Source organism: Narcine bancroftii, chromosome 1 (assembly GCF_036971445.1).
Source record: "Narcine bancroftii isolate sNarBan1 chromosome 1, sNarBan1.hap1, whole genome shotgun sequence".
Classification (NCBI taxonomy): domain Eukaryota; kingdom Metazoa; phylum Chordata; class Chondrichthyes; order Torpediniformes; family Narcinidae; genus Narcine; species Narcine bancroftii.
Window position 1 is genome coordinate 352452295 of NC_091469.1, and position 20172 is coordinate 352472466.

The 20172-nt window shown below is 43.0% G+C and overlaps 1 protein-coding gene and 1 long non-coding RNA gene across 4 annotated transcripts in view; one reads left to right on the top strand and one right to left on the bottom strand.

Annotated features, from left to right (window-relative positions):
• LOC138749517 (uncharacterized) overlaps positions 1-20172 on the bottom strand; it is a 145884-nt gene that overhangs the window by 15462 nt on the left and 110250 nt on the right. The window lies entirely within an intron of this gene.
• Positions 1-20172, top strand: part of LOC138749511 (uncharacterized) — a 92442-nt gene that overhangs the window by 1277 nt on the left and 70993 nt on the right. The window contains exon 2 of one of the 2 annotated variants that reach the window (XM_069910942.1): positions 17755-17833. In XM_069910942.1, the coding sequence (XP_069767043.1) occupies positions 17755-17833 (79 nt within the window). Of the gene's footprint in view, positions 1-17751; positions 17834-20172 lie in introns of those variants that run through there. The other variant, XM_069910952.1, reaches the window with a different exon arrangement.

The following is a 20172-nucleotide window of genomic DNA, read 5'->3' on the forward strand; positions in this document are numbered from 1 at the left end:
GACTCTCAGAAATCCAAAGCAAAAATACAATCTTTCTCAACAATGATATATTACTTTCAGAGTCCATTTTCCCCATACCCTCCCCTCTCCCTTCCTATACCCTAATGCCACCAGGAAAAGATTATGTAAATTAAACAAACATAAAGAATCAAAAATCTATAGGGTCACAGACCCTAAAAGGAACCAAATATATGCTCAAAAAAACTTCAAGTAAAATGAAAAAAGATATGAAACACGACCCACTTCATTTATCTCAATCGTTCCAGTATTAGTATGGATTTTTACCTTTCTTCGAGTTAGAAGGGGTGTAACTATATCTGCGTACCTATACAGATAAGGCTGTATGCCCTAACGAATGTGTAACATTTTCTCCTTAAATTGTACATGATTTTCTCCAGGGGAATGCAACTCTGTATCTCTGTATTCCACTGTGTAATGTTTAATTGGGAGTCGGACTTCCACGTGACTGCTATATTGTGGTACGTTCTTTAACATTTATGGTACGTATAAACTTAAGGCTCAAAGTCTTCAGTTGTAAAATTGGTGACCAAGACAAACCCTGAAAAATTTGTTGTCCAGTGTCTATAGTTGGTCATTGTTCTTCCTCCCAGGTTGATTGTTAAAGGACTAGACCAGGGGTGTAAAACTCAAATTCACGGAGGGCCAAAATTAAAAACTTGGACTAAGTCGAGGTCCGAACTAAATATTTATTGAAAATTTTCAACAACATCTGCATGTTTTCTCTTCTTTCAACATATGTAATGTTAAACTTTAGGATATAACTTTAGGAGGATAATGTTACAGGTCAGGAGTAGGTAGCTCAAGTTCACCCTTTGCTTGACCTGAGGGAAACCTATTTGGTCCCTGTGGAGATGTAGTCAGCATTCACAGGCTGTGTCCATTTTGGCCTGCATCAGGACTCAGCATTTCCTGCTTACTCCTCAGGCTCTAGGCCTCTATTCACCCTCGACCCACCATCCCTCATCCCTCTACCTGACCAGTCCTTTACCCCTCACTCCACTCGCTCTGCCTCTACCCACCCCATCCTATACACGCCCCTCTACTGCCTCTCCCCTCAAACTGTTCCTCCCTCTACCCGTCTCTCACCCTCTAATCACCCCTCCCCTACTCGCCCTGCCCCTCCCCTTTTACCTTTTCCCTATCCACCCCTCCTTCTACTCATCCCTCCCTCTAACTGCCCCTTGCACCACCATAACTTCCCCTGCCCATTACTCCTCACCTACACCCTCTGCCCACCCCTGCTTACCCACCCACTCAGGCCCAGCGCGCTACCGATCAGCCTTTGCGGACAGCCACCATCTCTCTCTTCACGTGCAGGGCTGAACCAGCTGTCTCTGGGGTCCGCGCGGGTGCAAGCGCTGAAGGCCGTGGCGACCGGGAGAAGTGCGCTCATGCTGTGGAAGGGCCGTCCGGTGCCAGTCGCGCGGGGCTCGCGCTGCCCGGGGGCCGTGCGCAGCCTGCCATGCCCGTCGCGCCGACAGGAAATCACAGGCGCTCGCCCATCCGCCGCACCGCTTGACAGGTGGGAGAAGTGACTGGTTGTGCGGGGAGCCTTCCAACTGGCTTGCCGGCTGATGACATCGACAGACTTCTCGTGTTACAATTTCTCGTGTTACAATGGGGAAGGATGTGCAATGAAGGGGGAGGATGGTGAGGGTGACATTACCAAAAAACAGCATCGGCTCATGCTGCAGGGCGGGCCACCTCTAACACATTTTTGAAATGATCTTGCGGGCCAAATATAATTATATCGCGGGCCAAATTTGGCCCGCGGGCCAGAGTTTGACATGTGTGGACTAGACTGTCAGACACAAGTTGTTGGAATTGATCTGATTGCTAGAATGGCCGTCATCTTCAATTGAACAGAGGAGATTAGGGGAAACAAAGAATGCCTGATTCGGACAGGTTGATGAATTGTAGGAGATTTCATTGTAAATCTAGTAAAAATTATACTAATCCATTCTATTCATCGACATGGAAGACAATGGGAAAACATGGAATTTGGGACTACATTGGACAGTTCTATCAAAATCTGTCATGGATCTGAAAGATTGAATTTTTAAATTTCATTCTGTGCTGCAAATTTGTTTGTTTCTTTATTTTTGTTAATTCAAAGGATGTGGGTGTGATGTTACTTCCTCACAGTAATTGCTTTTAATCTGACAGAAGGGAGTTTAGGGTCAACTAGGACATACATTGGCCAGATCAGGTAAATATGACAGGTTTCCTCACTGAAATAATATTAATTTTCTTATAGTAAGTTGATTATTTCATGTTCATTATTAGTTTTTTTTCCATTGAATCTAAATTCCCACATTATATTGGTTGAAGTCAAACTCACTTCTCTGGGTTATTAGTTTGGGTCACTGGTTTACTAACCAGAGGTGAAAGAGTACAGGACACAGAAAGTGTGAGAGGTGGAGATTTCTCTCTCTACCACTCCCACCCCCCCACCATCCACTATCTCTTCACCTCCTACACCTTCTGATTTATATTCTGTCCTGTATGGGATCTTCACCCATCTTCTTTCCTTCTTTATTTCTTTAATTTAACCTATTCTATCTTAGTCTTGATCAGAATCGGCATCAGAAGAAATCTAATGGGGGACATTAGGGTAACCACAGAGAGGGAGGGCAGCGGCTTATTTAAGCAAAATAACACCTATGGTAGGAGTGGCCAATGTGTCTAAATGGCGACAAGTAGGTCTCATGAGAATCTAGCCTTGGTGGGCGCCAAGTTGCATTTGACATTGTATAATTGAGAGTGAACACTAAGACGAGGAAGGATGACGCATGTACCAGTCATGGAAGAAGCAGGTATGTGTTCCTTATATGATCGGAATGATACTTGGGGGGGTGGGTGCACAATAACTTAATTGTGGTGCATGGCCCGTAAATGCCTCCATGACCCTGACCCTGGTCTTAATAAGGGTTCAGACCAGAAACGTTGACTGACCATTTCTACCCATGGATGCTGTCTTATCCGAGTTACTCCAGCAATTCTTTTTCATCAACATTCTAGCACATGCAGCTTTTGTATTTCTCTATTTCATTTTTTTTTACTGTTTACGGTGACATTGATACCTTAAACACGATTTGATGAATGTCAGTTGCATTTAAGAAATAATTATGATGTCAGCTTTACTCTTTCATTTCGTTGAAGGGGGGGTCTGGCCTCCTTATTAAATTAGACTCGTCAGTTCTACTGTTAAATCTATTCCTAGGAGATTGCATGGACCACATAGAATCCATGAGGGGAAAATTGTGCATTGTGGGTTCATTTTTAATGTTGCAGCTGGAATTAAAGAACTCACAGAGTACATAATGCATTTGATTACAAGTTGAATCCAAGCTTGAAACACTAATTGTTGAATGGGGTAGTACTTGGGAATTTGTTTCCCTTTGTATTTATGTGTTAGCATACAAATTGGTGGTGCTTTGAGAACAATGTTTTGGTTAACAATGTGGATTGTACTGTATTTATGCCATAGAAGCGATAACTACACAGCAATGTCAGTGTCACAAAAGGAGGCCTCATAAGAACCATGCCCAAAGATTTGGCTCTGTAGCTGATCAAACAAAAAAACAATAAATGCAGAGATGACAGAGAATTGGGTGATTAAGAGAAAGATGAGGAAAAGGGAAAAGACTCCTTGGCCCACTGAGTGTCTGCCAACTCTCAGAGCAAACAGACACTTTCAGTCTTATTCTTCCACTTATCTCCCTCCCTACAACCTATTCACATGTGCATTGGACTGAGATTGGAATATTACTACCTGCTGTGCAACTGTGGTGCCTACTTCTGATGAAAGCTCTTCAACCTGAAACTCTATCTCTTTCAACAAATGGTTCCTTGATCTACTAAGAGATTGTGATGTGCCAAGTAGGAAAGAATTAATTTCCATTGCTTGTTGACTGTCATAATTTCAAATCAATGAAAGCAAAAATGAAAGGAGATGAAGATAATTTTATGGAAGTGGTTGCTTGTAATTAGAATTGCCCAACAGAAGTAAAACCTGAGGTAGAATTCAAGAGGAAGGTTAACACATACTTTGGGGGAAAAAGACACAGTATATGATAACAGGTATAAAATAGGTTTGAAGAACAGGAATATTTACTCACTGTCAACATTTCTAAAGCAAATTCTCAGGTTATTAATTCTCAGGTTAGTATGATGTGGTAGCGATTAGTGAGACATGGTTGCAGGAGGGATGTGATTGGCAACTGAATATCCCTGGGTTTCGTTGTTTTAGGTGTGATAGAGTCGGAGGGGCAAGAGGAGGTGGGGTTGCGTTGCTTGTCAGGGAAAATATTACAGCGGTGCCTAGGAAGGATAGATTAGAGGGCACATCCACGGAGGCTATTTGGGTGGAACTGAGGAGTAGGAAAGGAGAGGTTACACTTGTAGGGGTGTATTATAGACCACCCGGAGGGGACCAAGACCTAGAGGAGCAAATCTGTAGGGAGATAGTAGATATTTGTGATAAGCACAGGGTTGTAATTATGGGAGATTTTAATTTTCCACATATAGATTGGGAAACACATTCTGTGAAAGGACTGGATGGGTTAGAGTTTGTGAAATGTGTGCAAGATAGTTTTTTACAACAATATGTAGAGGTGCTGACCAGAGAAGGAGCAGTGTTAGATCTACTGTTGGCAAATGGGATGGGTCAAGTGACGGAGGTTAGTGTTGGCGAGCACTTCGGGTCCAGTGATCATAATGCCATCAGCTTCAATGTCATTATGGAAAGAGAGAAGTCAGGGCCAAGGGTTGAGGTTTTTGATTGGGGAAAAGCTAGATTTGAGGAGATGCGAAAGGACTTGCAGGGTGTGCATTGGGACAATTTGTTTTATGGGCAGGATGTAGTAGAGAGATGGAAGTCTTTTAAAGATCAGATTTTGAGAGGACAAAAGCTTTATGTTCCTGTTAGGTTAAAAGGAGGGGCAAAAGGTTTGAGAGAGCCGTGGTTTTCAAGGAATATTGGAAACTTGGTTCGAAGAAAAAGGGAGGCGTACATTAGATATAAGAAGCATGGAGTTAAGGAGATGTTTGAAAGATACATTGAATGTAAGAGGAATCTTAAGAGAGGAATTAGGAAAGCTAAAAGAAGGTACGAGAAAACTATGGCAAGCAGGGTGAAAACTAATCCAAAAGAGTTCTACAAATATGTTAATGGTAAGAGGAAAGCTAGAGACAAAATTGGTCCCTTAGAAAATCAGAGCGGAAAACTGTGTGTGGAGCCTAGAGAAATGGGGGAGATATTGAACAGTTTCTTTTCTTCGGTATTCACTAAGGAGAAGGATATTGGGAGATGTGAGATAAAAAAAAAAGCAAATTGGGTAAATATGGGGAATATAGAGATTACAAAAGGTGTAGTTTTAAGGCTTTTGAAGAATATAAAGGTGGATAAGTCTCCGGGACCAGACGGGATCTTCCCCAGGACATTGAGAGAAGTGAAGGAGGAAATAGCAGAGGCTCTGGCGGTAATTTTCCAAATGTCATTAGATATGGGGATAGTGCCAGAGGATTGGCGCATTGCGCATGTGGTTCCGTTATTTAAAAAGGGTTCAAGGAGGAAGCCTGGCAACTATCAGCCTGTAAGTTTGACGTCTGTGGTAGGTAAATTAATGGAGAAAATTCTTAGAGATAGTACTTATAAACATCTGGATAGACAGGGTCTGATCAGAAGCACTCAACATGGATTTGTGGGAGGAAGGTCATGTTTGACCAATCTGATTGAATTTTTTGAAGTGGTGACTAGGAATGTGGATGAGGGTAGCGCAGTGGATGTTGTCTATATGGACTTCAGTAAGGCCTTCGATAAGGTACCACATGGAACGTTAGTTAGGAAGGTGCAGTCTTTAGGTATAAATTTTAAGATAGTCAAATGGATTTAACATTGGCTGAAAGGGAGAGGCCAGAGAGTGGTAGTAGATAATTGTCTGTCAGGTTGGAGGCCGGTGACCAGTGGTGTGCCTCAAGGATCTGTATTGGGCCCATTGTTGTTCGTTATATACATTAATGATCTAGATGATGGGGTGGTGAATTGGATTAGTAAATATGCAGACGATACTAAGATAGGTGGAATAGTGGATAATGAAGAAGGTTTTCAGGGATTGCAGAGGGATTTGGGCTGCTTAGAAGGGTGGGCTGAAAAATGGCAGATGGAATTTAATGCTGATAAGTGTGAGGTGCTTCATTTTGGTAAGAAGAATCAGAATAGGACATACGTGGTAAATGGGAGAGCATTGAGGAATACAGAAGAGCAGAAAGATTTAGGAGTAACGGTACATCGTTCCCTGAAGGTAGAAACTCACGTGAATAGGGTGGTGAAGAAGGCTTTTAGTATGCTGGCCTTTATCAATCATTGCATGGAATATAGGAGTTGGGAGGTGATGTTGAGATTGTATAAGACGTTGGTGCGGCCTAATTTGGAGTTCTGTGTGCAGTTCTGGTCGCCTAATTATAGGAAGGATATAAACAGAGTGGAGAGAGTGCAGAGAAGGTTTACCAGAATGTTACCTGGGTTTAAGCATCTAGAGTATAGGGAGAGATTGGACAGATTAGGTCTTTATTCTTTGGAGCGTAGAAGGTTGAGAGGGGATTTGATAGAAGTATTTAAGATTATGAAAGGGATAGACAGAGTGGATGTGGATAGACTATTTCCGTTAAGAGGAGGAAAGATTAAAACAAGAGGACATGAGTTAAGAATTAAGGGGCAGAGGTTTAGAGGTAACATGAGGGGGAACTTCTTTACTCAGAGAGTGGTAGCCGTGTGGAATGAGCTTCCGGGAGAAATAGTGGTGGCGGAGTCAATTGTATTATTTAAGAAAAGGTTGGACAGGTGTATGGATGAGAAGAAGATGGAGGGTTATGGGCATTGTGCAGGGAGGTGGGACTAGAAAGGGGTGTTTGGTTCAGTGCAGACTAGAAGGGCCTAATGGCCTGTTTCCGTGCTGTAATTGTTATGTTATGTTATTGTGTGTGCTATGTTTCCCGTATCACATCAGAAATGCCTATACTATATTCTGTGTAAGTTGCTTTGAAAGCTTAAGTTCAATATAAAAACAAGGCATTATTTAAAAAAAAAACACATTGCTGTATCTTTACCCCCCCCCCCCCCCCCCAATCTGCACTTAGACATGTTTCTCACAAGTAGAGGTGTTCATGGTTCCCCAAAGAGAATTGCAGCCAATTCACTATTTAAGACCATTGTTAGGTAAATCTGTGATTACAAAAGAAATTACAGGTGACAGGATATTCCAGAAGTTCACAAGATTTTCCATGAACTGATAAAAGTACCATATAAGATACAGAGCTTCATAAATATTTGGATACATTACAAATGTAAAGACATTATAAGGCTTAATAAACACGCATTCAGTCAGAAATGTAGTATTGTGTAGTTCTGCAGTTTAGGAGGCTGTGAAGACCTTGAAAGGGTACCCAGTGACTTTCTAAATTTTTTTTGAGGGCATCATAGTTAGGTAGCAGTTAGTGCAATGCCTTTACAACACCAGTGATTGGGGCAGGGGTTCTAAGACAACACTGTCTGTAAGGAGTTTGCATGTTCTCCCCATGTCTCCATGGGTTTTCCCCAGGGGCTGTGGTTTCCTCCACTGTTCAATAAATATGGGGGTTGTAGGTTAATTCAGTATAATTGAGTGGCATGGGCTCATGTGCTGTATGTCTAAATTTAAAAAATTAAAAATGTAAAATTTATTTAAAAAATTTAAATTTAAATGTGTTTGAATCACAAAGGAGCTTGACAAAATAAATATAAAGGCAACTGCTCACATTGACAGAGTACCAAAAACTGGAGGAGAGACAGATTTGAAATGATTGTCAAAAGAACCAAAAGTGTCTGAGACAAATTAATGGTTGCATTGTGACTAAATTTAAGCCTTCAAGAAATGCAGCATGGAAACCCATCAACTACCTATTTACAGTAGTCAAACATTCATCTCATTTTTAAAATTCTGCCCAAACACTCATCCACTCCCCCTACCCCCCACCACTGTGCACCCCTCCCCAACCCCCTCACTCAGGTGATGCCATTCACCTAAGTTCCAGGGACAATTTACTGTGGACAATTAACCAAGCAACCCACATATTTTTTGGATATGTGAGGAAACCAGGTCAGCTGGGGGAAACATACATCGTCACAGGGAGAATGTATGGATTTAACCCAAGGTCAAGATTAAACCTGGGTGTCTGGGATTGAGAGGCAGTGTCTCTATCAACTGTACAAGTGTTCTGCCTTCAATAACATCCTGCTGTACTGATCTTGAAATAGAAGATTGAATACAAACATGACAGTTGAGGAATTTTATTTCAAGAAATTAATTAAAACTGAAATAATAAGTTACTATCAGAAACCATGATTATGAAACTATTGTAGAACCCTTGTTATAAGATCTGGTTCATGTATGTCCTTGGAAATGTGTTGCTCTTATCTGTCCTGGCCTATTTGTGAATCCAGATGCTCTTACGTGGTTGTCTCTGGAGCAATTTGGAATTGAGAATAAATGCTGGCCTTGCCAATCATATTGACATTGTGTGAAAGAATATGTATAACATATTTACTCATATTAAGTGGTTATGTATGGTATATGTTGCTTGAAAGGGCAGGGGAAGAAAATCAATGGAGTCTTTGAGAAAGGAATTGCAAGGTAATCGAGCAATGGGATGAACCTGATTACTCCGTTCTCAAAGCTGGAGTGGGCTCAATGGATTGATAGACTTAATTCTGTCCTCAATAAGATTATGAATAATTATTTTTCTTGTTAGTGATGCCTCAGTAGTCTTTCAAATTTCCTTGGGATGGGGGAGCAGATCAGATAGGCAGACTAAAAATTTTCTTAACCATCAGTGGCATCTGAAGTTTGAGTAACTGTTTTGTAAGCACACAGGAAGCAATGCACGTTCAAGATTTGGAGATTCCTGAAATAACTGAGTTCATTTGCTATTCTGACCATTTAGCCATTGCTGAACCCCTTCTACTACCATATGAGAGTTTATTCAAGTGGAATTATCCAAGAGTACTTGGCTACTGACTTGCAGGTTGTCTGTTACTCCAACTTAGAATGTTCATGTTGAGTTCAAACCTTCCCTGGCTCTTCCTCTCCTTAATGTTGTAAATTCTGATTCCCATAACCCTTTAATTCTGTCCTCTGGCCCCAGATTTAATCACTTCACCATTCGAGGTTGTGTCTTGTCAAGGAATTATGCTCTCAAATTTTCTCCTACTATCCTCCCTTAAGATACTTCTTCAAACTTTCAACTTTGACCAAACCTTTAATGACCCGATGTTTTACTGTCAGTAAAGTGTTTTATTAATGGAAGTTACTACTGTGAGTGGTTGTGTGCTTTGTTGGTGTAGTAAAATTTCATATTATATTAATTTTGGCTAGAGTGAACATACTGCCCTGGGAAGTTGAGAAGGGGGAATAAATATTGGGTAAAGCAGAAATAGCTAAGGCTTTGAACAACTATTTTGTGCCAGCCTTCACAGTGGAGGACACGTTACGTTTTAAAAATTTTATTTACAATACGGTAGAAGCCAACTCCTGCCATTGAGACCCATGCTGCCGAATTACATCCAATTAACCTCCAACCCCATTTGTTTTTGAAGGGTGGGATGAAACCAAAACACCAGGAGGAAACCCACACAAGTCACTGAGAGAACATACAAACCCTTTACAGACGGCACAAGATTTGAGCCCAGTCGCTGCCACTATGCATTGTGCTAACTGTTATGTTAACCTTGCCGTCAAAGGCAGATGCTCTAGATGTGATGGGAAGTGGGAACAACAGTACAATTGCTATCTCTAAAGAGGTAGTGCTGAGGAAACTAGTGGGCCTAAAGGTTGTCAAGTCCCCAGGTCCTGATAAAAAGCATCCAAGGGTATGAAGGAAATGACAGAAGTTGGAGTAGATGAGTGGGTAATAATTTACCAAAATTCCCTGGACTCTGGACAGGCTCTGGCAGATTGGAAGAGCGATTCTCATGCCTCTGTTTAAAAAAAAAAAAGAATGATGTACACAAAGGCATGTAACTATAGGCCAGTTAGCTTAACATCTGTAATTGGGAAAATGTTCACAGCTATCATTAAGGAAGAAATAGCAGGACATTGGACAAAAATGATTCCATCAGGCAGACACAGCATGGATTCAGGAAGGGCAGGTCCTGTTTGACAAATTTACTGGAGTTCTTCAAAGATATAATGACTGTAGTGGAGAGATGGGATGCAGCATATTTAAATTTCCAGAAGGCACTCTATCAAATGCTGCATAAAGGACTAATTTATAAGATAAGGGCGCATGGCTATGGGAGTATCTAGCGTGAATACAGTATTATTGAGTAGACAGAAGTCAGAGAGTTGGGGTTGGTGCTAGCCTTGCAGCTGTTCATGATTATACATTGATGATTTGGAAGAAAGAACTGAGTGTAGTGACTAAGTCTGCTGATGACACTAAATTGAGTAGAAAATGCAAATTGTGCAGAGGATGTGAAGAGTCTGCAGAGAGATGTAGACAGGTTAAGTCAGTGGGCAAGGGACTGGCAGATGAAACACAATGTTGTAAATGCAATGTCATCCACTTTGTAAGAAAAAGAATGGATTATATTATTTCAATAGTGAAAAATTGTAGCATGCTATCATGCAGAGGGTCCTGGGAGTGCATGTGCATGAACTGCAAAAGGTTGGTTTGGAGGTCCAATAGGTTAATAAGGATAGAGATTGAAAACTTTACTGAATGGTGCACTGACAACAAACTTCAATTCAATGTCACCAAAGCTAAGGCGCTAATTATTAACTTCAGGAAAGCCAGAGGTATACAATCCAGTGATCATTGAGGGATCAGAGATGGAGAGGGTGAGCATATTTAAGTTCCTGCGAGTCACTATCTGAGAGGATCTTTCCTGGACCCAACCCGCCAATCACATGAATAAGGCACATCAGAGCCTCTACTTCCTCAGGAGTTTGCGGAGGTTTGGTATGACAGATTTCAACAGAGATGTGGTGGAAAGGGTGCTGACAGGCTGCATCACAGACTAATATGGAAACACCAATACCCCTGAGTGTAAAGCCCTCCAAAAGATAGTGGACACAGCCCAGGAAATCACAGCAAAACCCTCCCACTATTGAGAACATCTACAGGAACATTGCCATCGAAGAGCAGCAGCAACCATCAAAGACCCACACCACCTAACACAAGCTCTCTTCTCACTGCTGGCATCAGGAAAGAGGTACAGGTGCCACAAGACTCGCACCACCACCCCTCTACCATCAGACTCCTCAATGACGAACTCAGTCAGAGACTCATTTAAGGACTCTTACTTACTCAATTTATTGATATTCTTTTTGTTCTCTCTGTGTTGCACAGTCAGTTTCTTTACATTCATTATCTGTTTAAAGTTTTTTGTTTATATGTTTTACGCTGTGTACAGTTTTTGTGCCAATTAGTGGTAATTCTGCCCACAGGAAAAAAGAATCTCAGGGTTGTATGTGATTACATTTATGTACTCTGACAATAAATCTGAAATCTGAAGAAGGCATATGGAGTGTTGGACTTTGTTGCCAGAGGATTGGGTTTAAGACCAGGGAGGTTCTGCTGCAACTGTACAAGGTACTGATGAAGCCGCACCTGGAGTATTGTGTGCAGTTCTGCTCTCCCTACTTGAGAATGAATATACTGGCTTCAGAGGCAGAAGAGGTTCACCTGATTGATACCAGAGATGATGGGGTTAACCTATGAGGACAGATTGAAGTTGCACTTACTGGAATTCAGAAATATAAGAGAGAATCTTGGAATAACACATAAAACTATGAAAGGAATAGATAATATAGAGGCTGGAAAGTTGTTTCCACTGGTAAGTGAGACTAGACTCGGGCTCTTAGCCTTAAGAGAAACTGCTTTTCCCAGAGGGCAGTGAATTGGATTCTCTGCCCAGTGCACCAGTAAAGGCTACCTCATTGAATTTATTTAAAATGCCGATAGATAGATTTTTGCTAAGTAGGGGAATTAAAGGTTATGGGGAAAAAGGCAGGCTGGTAGAGCTGATCAAATCACAATCTTAATAAATGGTGAAGTGGTTCAATGGGCTGAATGGCCTTCACCTGCTCCTTGTGTCCTATGGTTATGTATCATGACAATAGAAACTAATGTGTTTGGATAGACAGCCTCCTTCTCAAATTCCACTTATTTCTATTTAATCATTATGTTTTCCCATTTGCTTTACATTTTCTGGCAATTCAAGAGTATGAAATATTGTCAAATATTTTACCTGAAGCTACTTTGACAATGGTCACCCTTATATTTTAGCTCCCAGTTCATGGGCAATGCAAAACATCTCTCAACAAAGCCTGCTTTTCCATGCATTAGAAAGTGAACCAGCACATTGTTCACAGAGAATTAGAAAGCTGGGAATTTACCAACTTTTGGCAAAATTATCCCTGGGATTTCCATAAAGAGGTCTCAAGTATCTCCAGTAAATTTCAGTGCCACATAGAAATCTAGTTCAGGCCCTTCAACCCACAGTGTTATGCCAACCTAATAACCTACTCCCAACAACTGCCGAGAATTTCCCTATTGTATAAGCCTCCATTTATCACAATTCCATGTATCTAATAGTCTCTTAAAAGATCCTATTGTACCTGCCTCCACCACCAATTTTGGCAGCAGATTCCATGCACCCACCACTCTCTGTGTGAAAAACTTAGCTCTTTTATCCCTCCTCTACTTACTCCCAAGCACTCATATTAGCCATTTCACCCCTGGGGAATAGCCTCTGGACATGCACATGATCATCTTATACACTTCTTTCAGGTCACCCCTTATTCTCCGTCACTCCAAGGAGAAAAGACCAAATTCTCTCAATTTATCCTTACTAGGCATGCTCTCCAATCCAGGCAACATCCTTGTAAATCTCCTCTGCACCTCCACAGTACAGAACTGAACACTATTCTAAGTGGACTCTTGCTTTGATCCCACAGTTAATGAAGGCCAGCACATCATACACTTTCTTAATACAATCCACCTGTGTAGCAGCTCGGTAATGTTGATTTCATTTATACTAGAACAAATAATTTTGCCCAATGTCACCTAAATCACTTTTATATTTCCAGTGGTTTCTTCAATATGTTTGCTTACATTTGTTATCTGTTTACAGTTCTTTGTTTACATGTTTACACTGTGTACCGTTTATTTTTGCACTACCAATTGGTGGTAATTCTTCCTCGCCTGCAGGAAAAAAGGAATCTCAGGGTTGCTTGTGATGCAACGTGTGTAGTCTGACAATAAAGTCTGAAATCTGAACATATTCCCAATTACTATCTACCAATGGCACTTACATCAACAGTGATGAAGTGTTAATGGAAGGCTGGTGGTGAAGCATATCAACTCCTGTCTGAGTGGTGACATGAATATATTTCAGTTCGCCTATTGCAGCAAATGGTCCACAGTGGATCCCATCTCACTGGCTCTACACAAAGCTCTGGACAGTAAAGATGCATTCATCAGGAAGCTCTTTATCGACTACAGTTCGGCATGTCGCACCTTCATCCCTTCAAAACTGATCAGCAAACTCCAAGACTTGGGTCTCAATACCCCTCATGGATTTTATCACCTTCAGACGACAATAAGTGAGGATTGGTAAGAACACCTCCTCCACAATCTCCAACAGTACAGGAGCACCACAGGGCTGTGTTCTTAGCCCCCTGCTCTACTCGCTATACACCGAGGAATGTGTGGACTGGTACAACAGCAACACCATCTACAAATTCACTGACAATACCATGGTAGAGGGTTATACAAAAAAGGGAGAAGAGTCAGCGTACTGGAGCGAAATTGAAAACTTGGCTGATGGTGCCACAACAACAACCTTGTATTCAAAGTCACCAAAACCAGGGAGCTGAATGTTGATTTCAGGAAGGGAAAACCAGAGGTAAGCAATACAGGAATCATAAGGTGATCAGAGGTGGAGAGGATGAGCAAATTTAAGTTCTTGGGAATCATTATCTTGGATGATCTTTCCTGGTCCTAACACAACAATGGCATCATGAAGAAAGCACATCAGCACCTCAATCTCCTCAGGATTTTGCAGAGGTTTGGCATGACATCAGAAACCCTGGTAAATTTCTACAGTTGTGTGATGGAAATTGTGCTGATCAGTTGCATCACGGTCTGGTTTGGGGATACCAATAACCCTGAGCATCAAGCCCTCCAGAAGGTAGTGAACACAGCCCAGGACATCACAGGCAAAACTACCCCCGCCATCAAGAACATCTACAGGGATCTATGCCATTGGATAACAGCAGTAATCATTATGGATCCACACCACCCAGCACACGCTCTGTTCTCACTGCTGCCATTAGAAAGGTATAGGTGCCACAAGACTTGCACTACCAGGTTCAGGAACAGCTGCTACCCCTCCACCATCAGACTCCTTTGCAACAAAGTCAATCAGGGACTCATTTAAGGACTTGTAGCAGCGGCTACACTGCTCCTGAAATAACACACACAACCAGACGGGTTGAGCTCAGTGAGCAGACTAGTTTATTGCAGGCTGCTGGGCTGCACTTATACTCCAGCCTGGACCTGGCTGAGAACCACGCTGGAGGGCACTGACGTCACCCGGGTGTCACATAGTCACCAAGCGCGGGTTTCTAAGCCCCAAGTTGGAAGGAAGAGGAACTGCCAGCAGCTAACTGAGTCCCGCAGGTAGAGAAGGCTGTGTCCTTGGCCAGCTGCCCCGCCGCGTGGCTTATAAGCGGGGCCAGTTCACCTGCCTTGTGGTGAGCCGCCACACAGCCCCCCCCCCCACCCCAAGAACCAGTGCCAATGTTCTCTTTTGCCGGGTGGCCTCGCTTCTTGGGCTGGGCAACGACCACGGGCTCGGTGGGATCGAGGAGCGCTGGCTTCAGCCTGTCCATGGTAAACAGCTCATGCCTGCCGCCCAAATCCAGCATGAACATCAAGCTGGAATGCCATATAATCCTGTACAACCCCTCATATGGTTGCTAGAGGTGCCACGGTTGAGCCCCGCCGAATGAAAATGAACTCCACAGAAAGCAGCTCGCCAGGAATATGAGACGGGCGGGTGCCATGCCTGGGTGGTGGTGGGGGTTCGAAGGAGTCCAAGAGTGCTCTGAGGTGAGGAAGCAGTTTGTGTGGCGACCGCTGGGGATTGTGAAGTGGTAGCAGAGGATGGTTGCCTCGTTGATGTGTCGATAGTCTCCGCAGGGACGCCAGCTGCTGGAGGCTTTCGGGACCAGGTGGAGCAACGAGGCCCATGGGCTGTTAGACCATCGAATGATCCCCAGCTCCAACAAGTATGAAAACTCCTCCTTCGCTACCTGGAGCTTGTCAGGTGGGAGCTGGCATGCCTTGGCGTGAACCGGCGGGCCCTAGGTGGGGATGTGGTGGAACACCCCATGGTGCGGCGAGGCATTGGAGAACTGTGGCTTGAGGAGTGTCGGGAACTCGTCCAGGATCTGCTGGAATTCGTTTCTGGGTGTGCTGATCGTGGCCATCTGCAGTTGCTCCGAGCGGGCGTCGTCGAGGCGAACAGCCTGGAAGGTACGGGCGTCCACCATGTGCCTACCTCGAAAGTCCACCAGAAACCCGTGTGTGAGGAGGAAGTCTGCTTCCAGGATGGCAGTCAGGAGGAACGAGACGGTGAACCTCCACGCAAAATTCCGTTGGCCGATCTGGAAGGACTGTCTTGTCTCCGTATGTCCAGATTGCTGTTGTCAATGAGGAACCGCCAGCAGCTAACTGAGTCCTGCAGGTAGAGAAGGCTGTGTCCTTGGCCAGCCACCGCAGCCATTAACAGTGGCCAGCCTGGTCATTTCCCTGGAACGAGCAGGGCTGACGACAATTCCGCGCCTTGGGTCCCCAGTGCTGGTGGTAGAAGCAGAGGCCTGAAGCGGATGCTGCACCCTTGGTTATGCTCTTGGGGGCCCCTGCAGGGGCCGGGTGCTCCTCGTGACTTGCTGGACCACTGAGCCTTTCAAGAATCATGCAAGCCATAGCTCTTGGGCTTTCTGGGCGACCTTCCTTGGGTCAGTGAAGCTCTCCTGAAACAGCAGCGGGCGGATGTCCCCGGGCATATGTTCGAGGAAGATGCGCTCGAAAAGTGGGCAGTTAGTGTGCTCACCCATGAGCACGAGCATCTCATCCATCAGTTCCATCGGGGACTTGTCCCCCAGGGCATCGAGGTGCAGCACCCAAGCACCTGGTGTCTGGATAGTCCGAGGGACCCGGTAAGCACTTGATTGATGGTCTTGTACATGTCCTCGGCGGGTGGGTGCTGAACAAGGTGTAGCACGCGTCTGGTGGTGGCCTGGTCCAGGGCAGCAACCACATGGTAGAATTTAGTCGTGTCGGACGAAGTCTGGTGGAGGTGAAACTGGCCCTCCACGTGGCTGAACCAGGTCTCCGGCTCCTGAACCTAGAATTCATGCAATTTCATGGCTATAGCGCTGATTCCAGGCTCGTTCATGATAGGTTCAAAGACATTTGAATCAATTGGGGTCACCAATTGTAGTGGGGGCTACACTTCTCCTGCAATAACACACACAACCAGATGGGTTGAGCTCAGTAAGCAGACTAGTTTATTGCAGGCTGCTGAGCTGCACTTATACTCCCAGCCCGGACCTGGCTGAGAACCGCGCTGGAGGGCGCTGACATCACCCGGGCATCACGTGGTCCCCCAGCGCGGGTTTCTGAGCCCCGAACTGGAAGGAAGGGAAATCCCCCCCCCCCCCAACAGCGCCATTTTGGCCGACTTATTTACTTTATTGATTTTTTTTACCCTCTGTATTTCACAGTCAGATTATTTACATTTATTTATTTGTTTACATATGCACGTTATGTACAGTTTTTTTTGCACTACCAATAGTGTTTATTCTGTCTTGCTCACAGGAAAAAAATTGTCAGGATTTTATGTGACATCATGTATGTCTTCCTTCTTTCTTCTTTGGCTTGGCTTCGTGGACGAAGATTTATGGAGGGGTAATGTCCACGTCTGCTGCAGGCTCATTGGTGACTGACAAGTCCAATGCAGGACAGGCAGACACGGTTGCAAGGGAAAATTGGTGGGTTGGGGTTGGGTGTTGGGTTTTTCCTCCTTTGTCTTTTGTCAGTGAGGTGGTCTCTGCGGTCTACTTCATTAAATCTGAAATCTGATCTAATTTCTGTAAGATGGACTCTGCCTCCTCCAAGTGAACTTGCAACATCAGTGACAGAGAATTTAAAAAAATATTAGCCCAATATCTACACTGAGAAGAAACTAATGAAAGTGTAAAGTATTTATTGCACTGTTTAAGTTAGTTTGCATGATTTTGGAACCTCAGAATGTTCAGATACATTTTACAGGCAATACCATATTATAATATTGGAAAGACAGCTCTTATTTAAACACAGAAAGCTCGCATAGTGATGAGTTAGATTTTTGTATTATGCATTGATTAATGAGTAAATATTGTCAAGCCCCCTGCTCTTAATGAAAATAGTGCAATAGAATATTTTTATCAATCTGAGAGAAAACTCAGAGTGCGATTTCATGTTTCTGAAGATGGCATGTCCAATGGTGCGGTACCACATTTTCGACATGAGACTGAATTCTTTGCTTGTTTCTGCAAAGTGACAAATTGACTTCCTTTTGACTCAGAGTCAAATATCCTTTGATATTTAATAATTTTTCTCTCTTGTTTTTACATTTTGCAGGGAAAGCCACAGCAATTGAATTCAGGGTGCGCTTACCATTTCGACAGAGCAAAGAATTGCTGCAATCAGTGCCAAGCAGGTGAATTTTTTTTATCCCATTGTCTACAACATGCATAGCTTTGCCACTGTCAATACTGTCATAGTGTGGACATTTTAACATTTTGCAAAATGAGAAACCAATTTTCTCAAGGTGTACAAGTTGAAAAATTCCCTGTTTCGATTGAACAGGAGTATGTTCGGCTGCAGAGGCTTCAGAAATGCTGGAGGTGACTCTGAAGGGACTCACTTTTACTTCTCTTTCTCTCTGTAAGCAAGAGACACAAATGTTGACTCTTTGCCTGCTTTACAGCAGGAAGAAGGCAATTTTGTGTAATATTACATGTGCTGTACTATTATGACAATAAAGGAATCCTGAATCATCCCCCCACTTCCCCCCTACTGTTTCTCATCTGTATTAAGCAAGAATAAGGACATTATAGAAAGCAAGATGAAGGAGCATTTGGTTCATAGCCTGGAATACAGGCACACCCAACTGTATGAAAGCAGAGCATTCCTACGAAACCTTTCATCAGCCGAAATGGGGTAAAGTGTAGATCCATTCACTACTATTGAAGGCTATTTTCATAAAAGCTAAAAATCCATTCAAATTTATTTTGGATATGAACACAGATTTCTTTGTAAAAGTGAATTTGCTTAAAGTGAGTATTCGTAAATGCAATATTAAGAAGGGGGAGCTGTTGGATCTCATGGAAGACATCAGGGTTGATAAAACCCAGGGCTGGATGACATCTATCCCAGGATGCAAAGGAAGAAATAGGTGGGACACCTTTGTATGCCACATGTGAGATACCAGAAGAATGCAGGACAGCTATGTAGTTCCTTCATTTGAGAAGAGCCACAGAGGTGATTGCAGACTGATGGGCTTTACATCTGAGGTAGAAAAAATATGGAGAAAATTCTAAAGGTTAGTATTTATGTCTGTTTGGAAAGGCAGCTGCTGATCAGGGAAAGCCAATATAACTTTGCATTGGGGAAATAATTTTCATTAATTGGATTGACTTTTTTGAGGTGATAACTCAAATTTGATGAAAGCTGGGAGCCAGATATTGTCTATGTGGACTTTAGTAAGGTATTTATAAGGCCCTGTATGGTACTCTGGCCAGAAGGCTAAAAAACATGGGATTCAGGTGAGCTGGTTAATTGGTTCCAAAACAGGCCTGATGGTAGGAAGCAGAGGGTGGTTGTGGAAAGTTACTTTTCTGATTGGATGTCTTTGGCCAGCTACCTACTGCTTGTGACATATTAACAACCTATATGTGAATCAAGGATGACTGATTAGTAAATTTGCAGATGACATATTAACTGATTGAGAAGTAAATAGCATGGATGGTTGACTAAGGTTGTCAACAGGATATGGATCAAATGGAAAGTTATGCAAACTGTTGACAGATGGAATGCATTTTATTTCAAGGTGCATTTAGGAGGTTCAGAAAACTCCATCCTGATTTATCAAGGAGGCAACTGGTCTAAGATGCCTTTTTGTGTGTAATGCTTGACAACTGTGTAATAAATCTCTTTAAGCGATTCCTCATGGTTTAGGTGTTATTCAAAAACAATGCTGTTATTCAGACTTCCAGTGTATATTAAATATTACAGTTGTGCAATAGACTCATTCTGCAGACCCAAAGTGACTGTGATTGCATTCAGGTAACACTGAGTTCTTTTTCAGCTGAATGCTTATCATTTAATGAATCCCAACCTTGACTAAAATCCAAAGTTATCCCCGTCGATACTAAGTCAAGTTACATGATGGTCATACATGGTTATGAAGTGAGAGTCCTCCAAACCATGTCTCAAAGTCTTTGAAATAATGGCTATTCTTGAATCATTACAAAAAGAAAATGAAATGTCCTGGTTCAGACCAGGGAGTCATTGTGCTTTTTGACAGCTCCATTCTTCCAGGAGTCTGGACATGGAGCCACTATCGAGCCCACTGAAGCTGTAGGCATTGCCTCCGAGGTTCACAGACGTGAATTATTCTCCTTTACTACTCTCATCTTGTTGATTTGATGGCAAAATGTTCCTTGAAGTGAGCCTTTGCCTGATGGAGAAAATGGTGCCACGAAGACAAATTTGGTGGCTAGTTCCTGCCACTAACTGTTTTCTTGAGCAACATCTTCAGCCTGACTGTAGCATTTTTCTCTGACAACAGGAACCTCAGTCTGTGCGAATTAAAGAGATAGACCTTGTTAGGCTTCCATAGGTCATAGAAAATGACCATGCTTTGCAAGATTTTCCATGAGAAATGTTTGTGCACCAGATCCTGAACTGAATCTCAGGCAATGCCTGCACTTTAAGAGCAGTAACAAAAGTGATCTACAGGAGGTCACAGGCAGCCCCGAAAGTCTTCATTTTCTT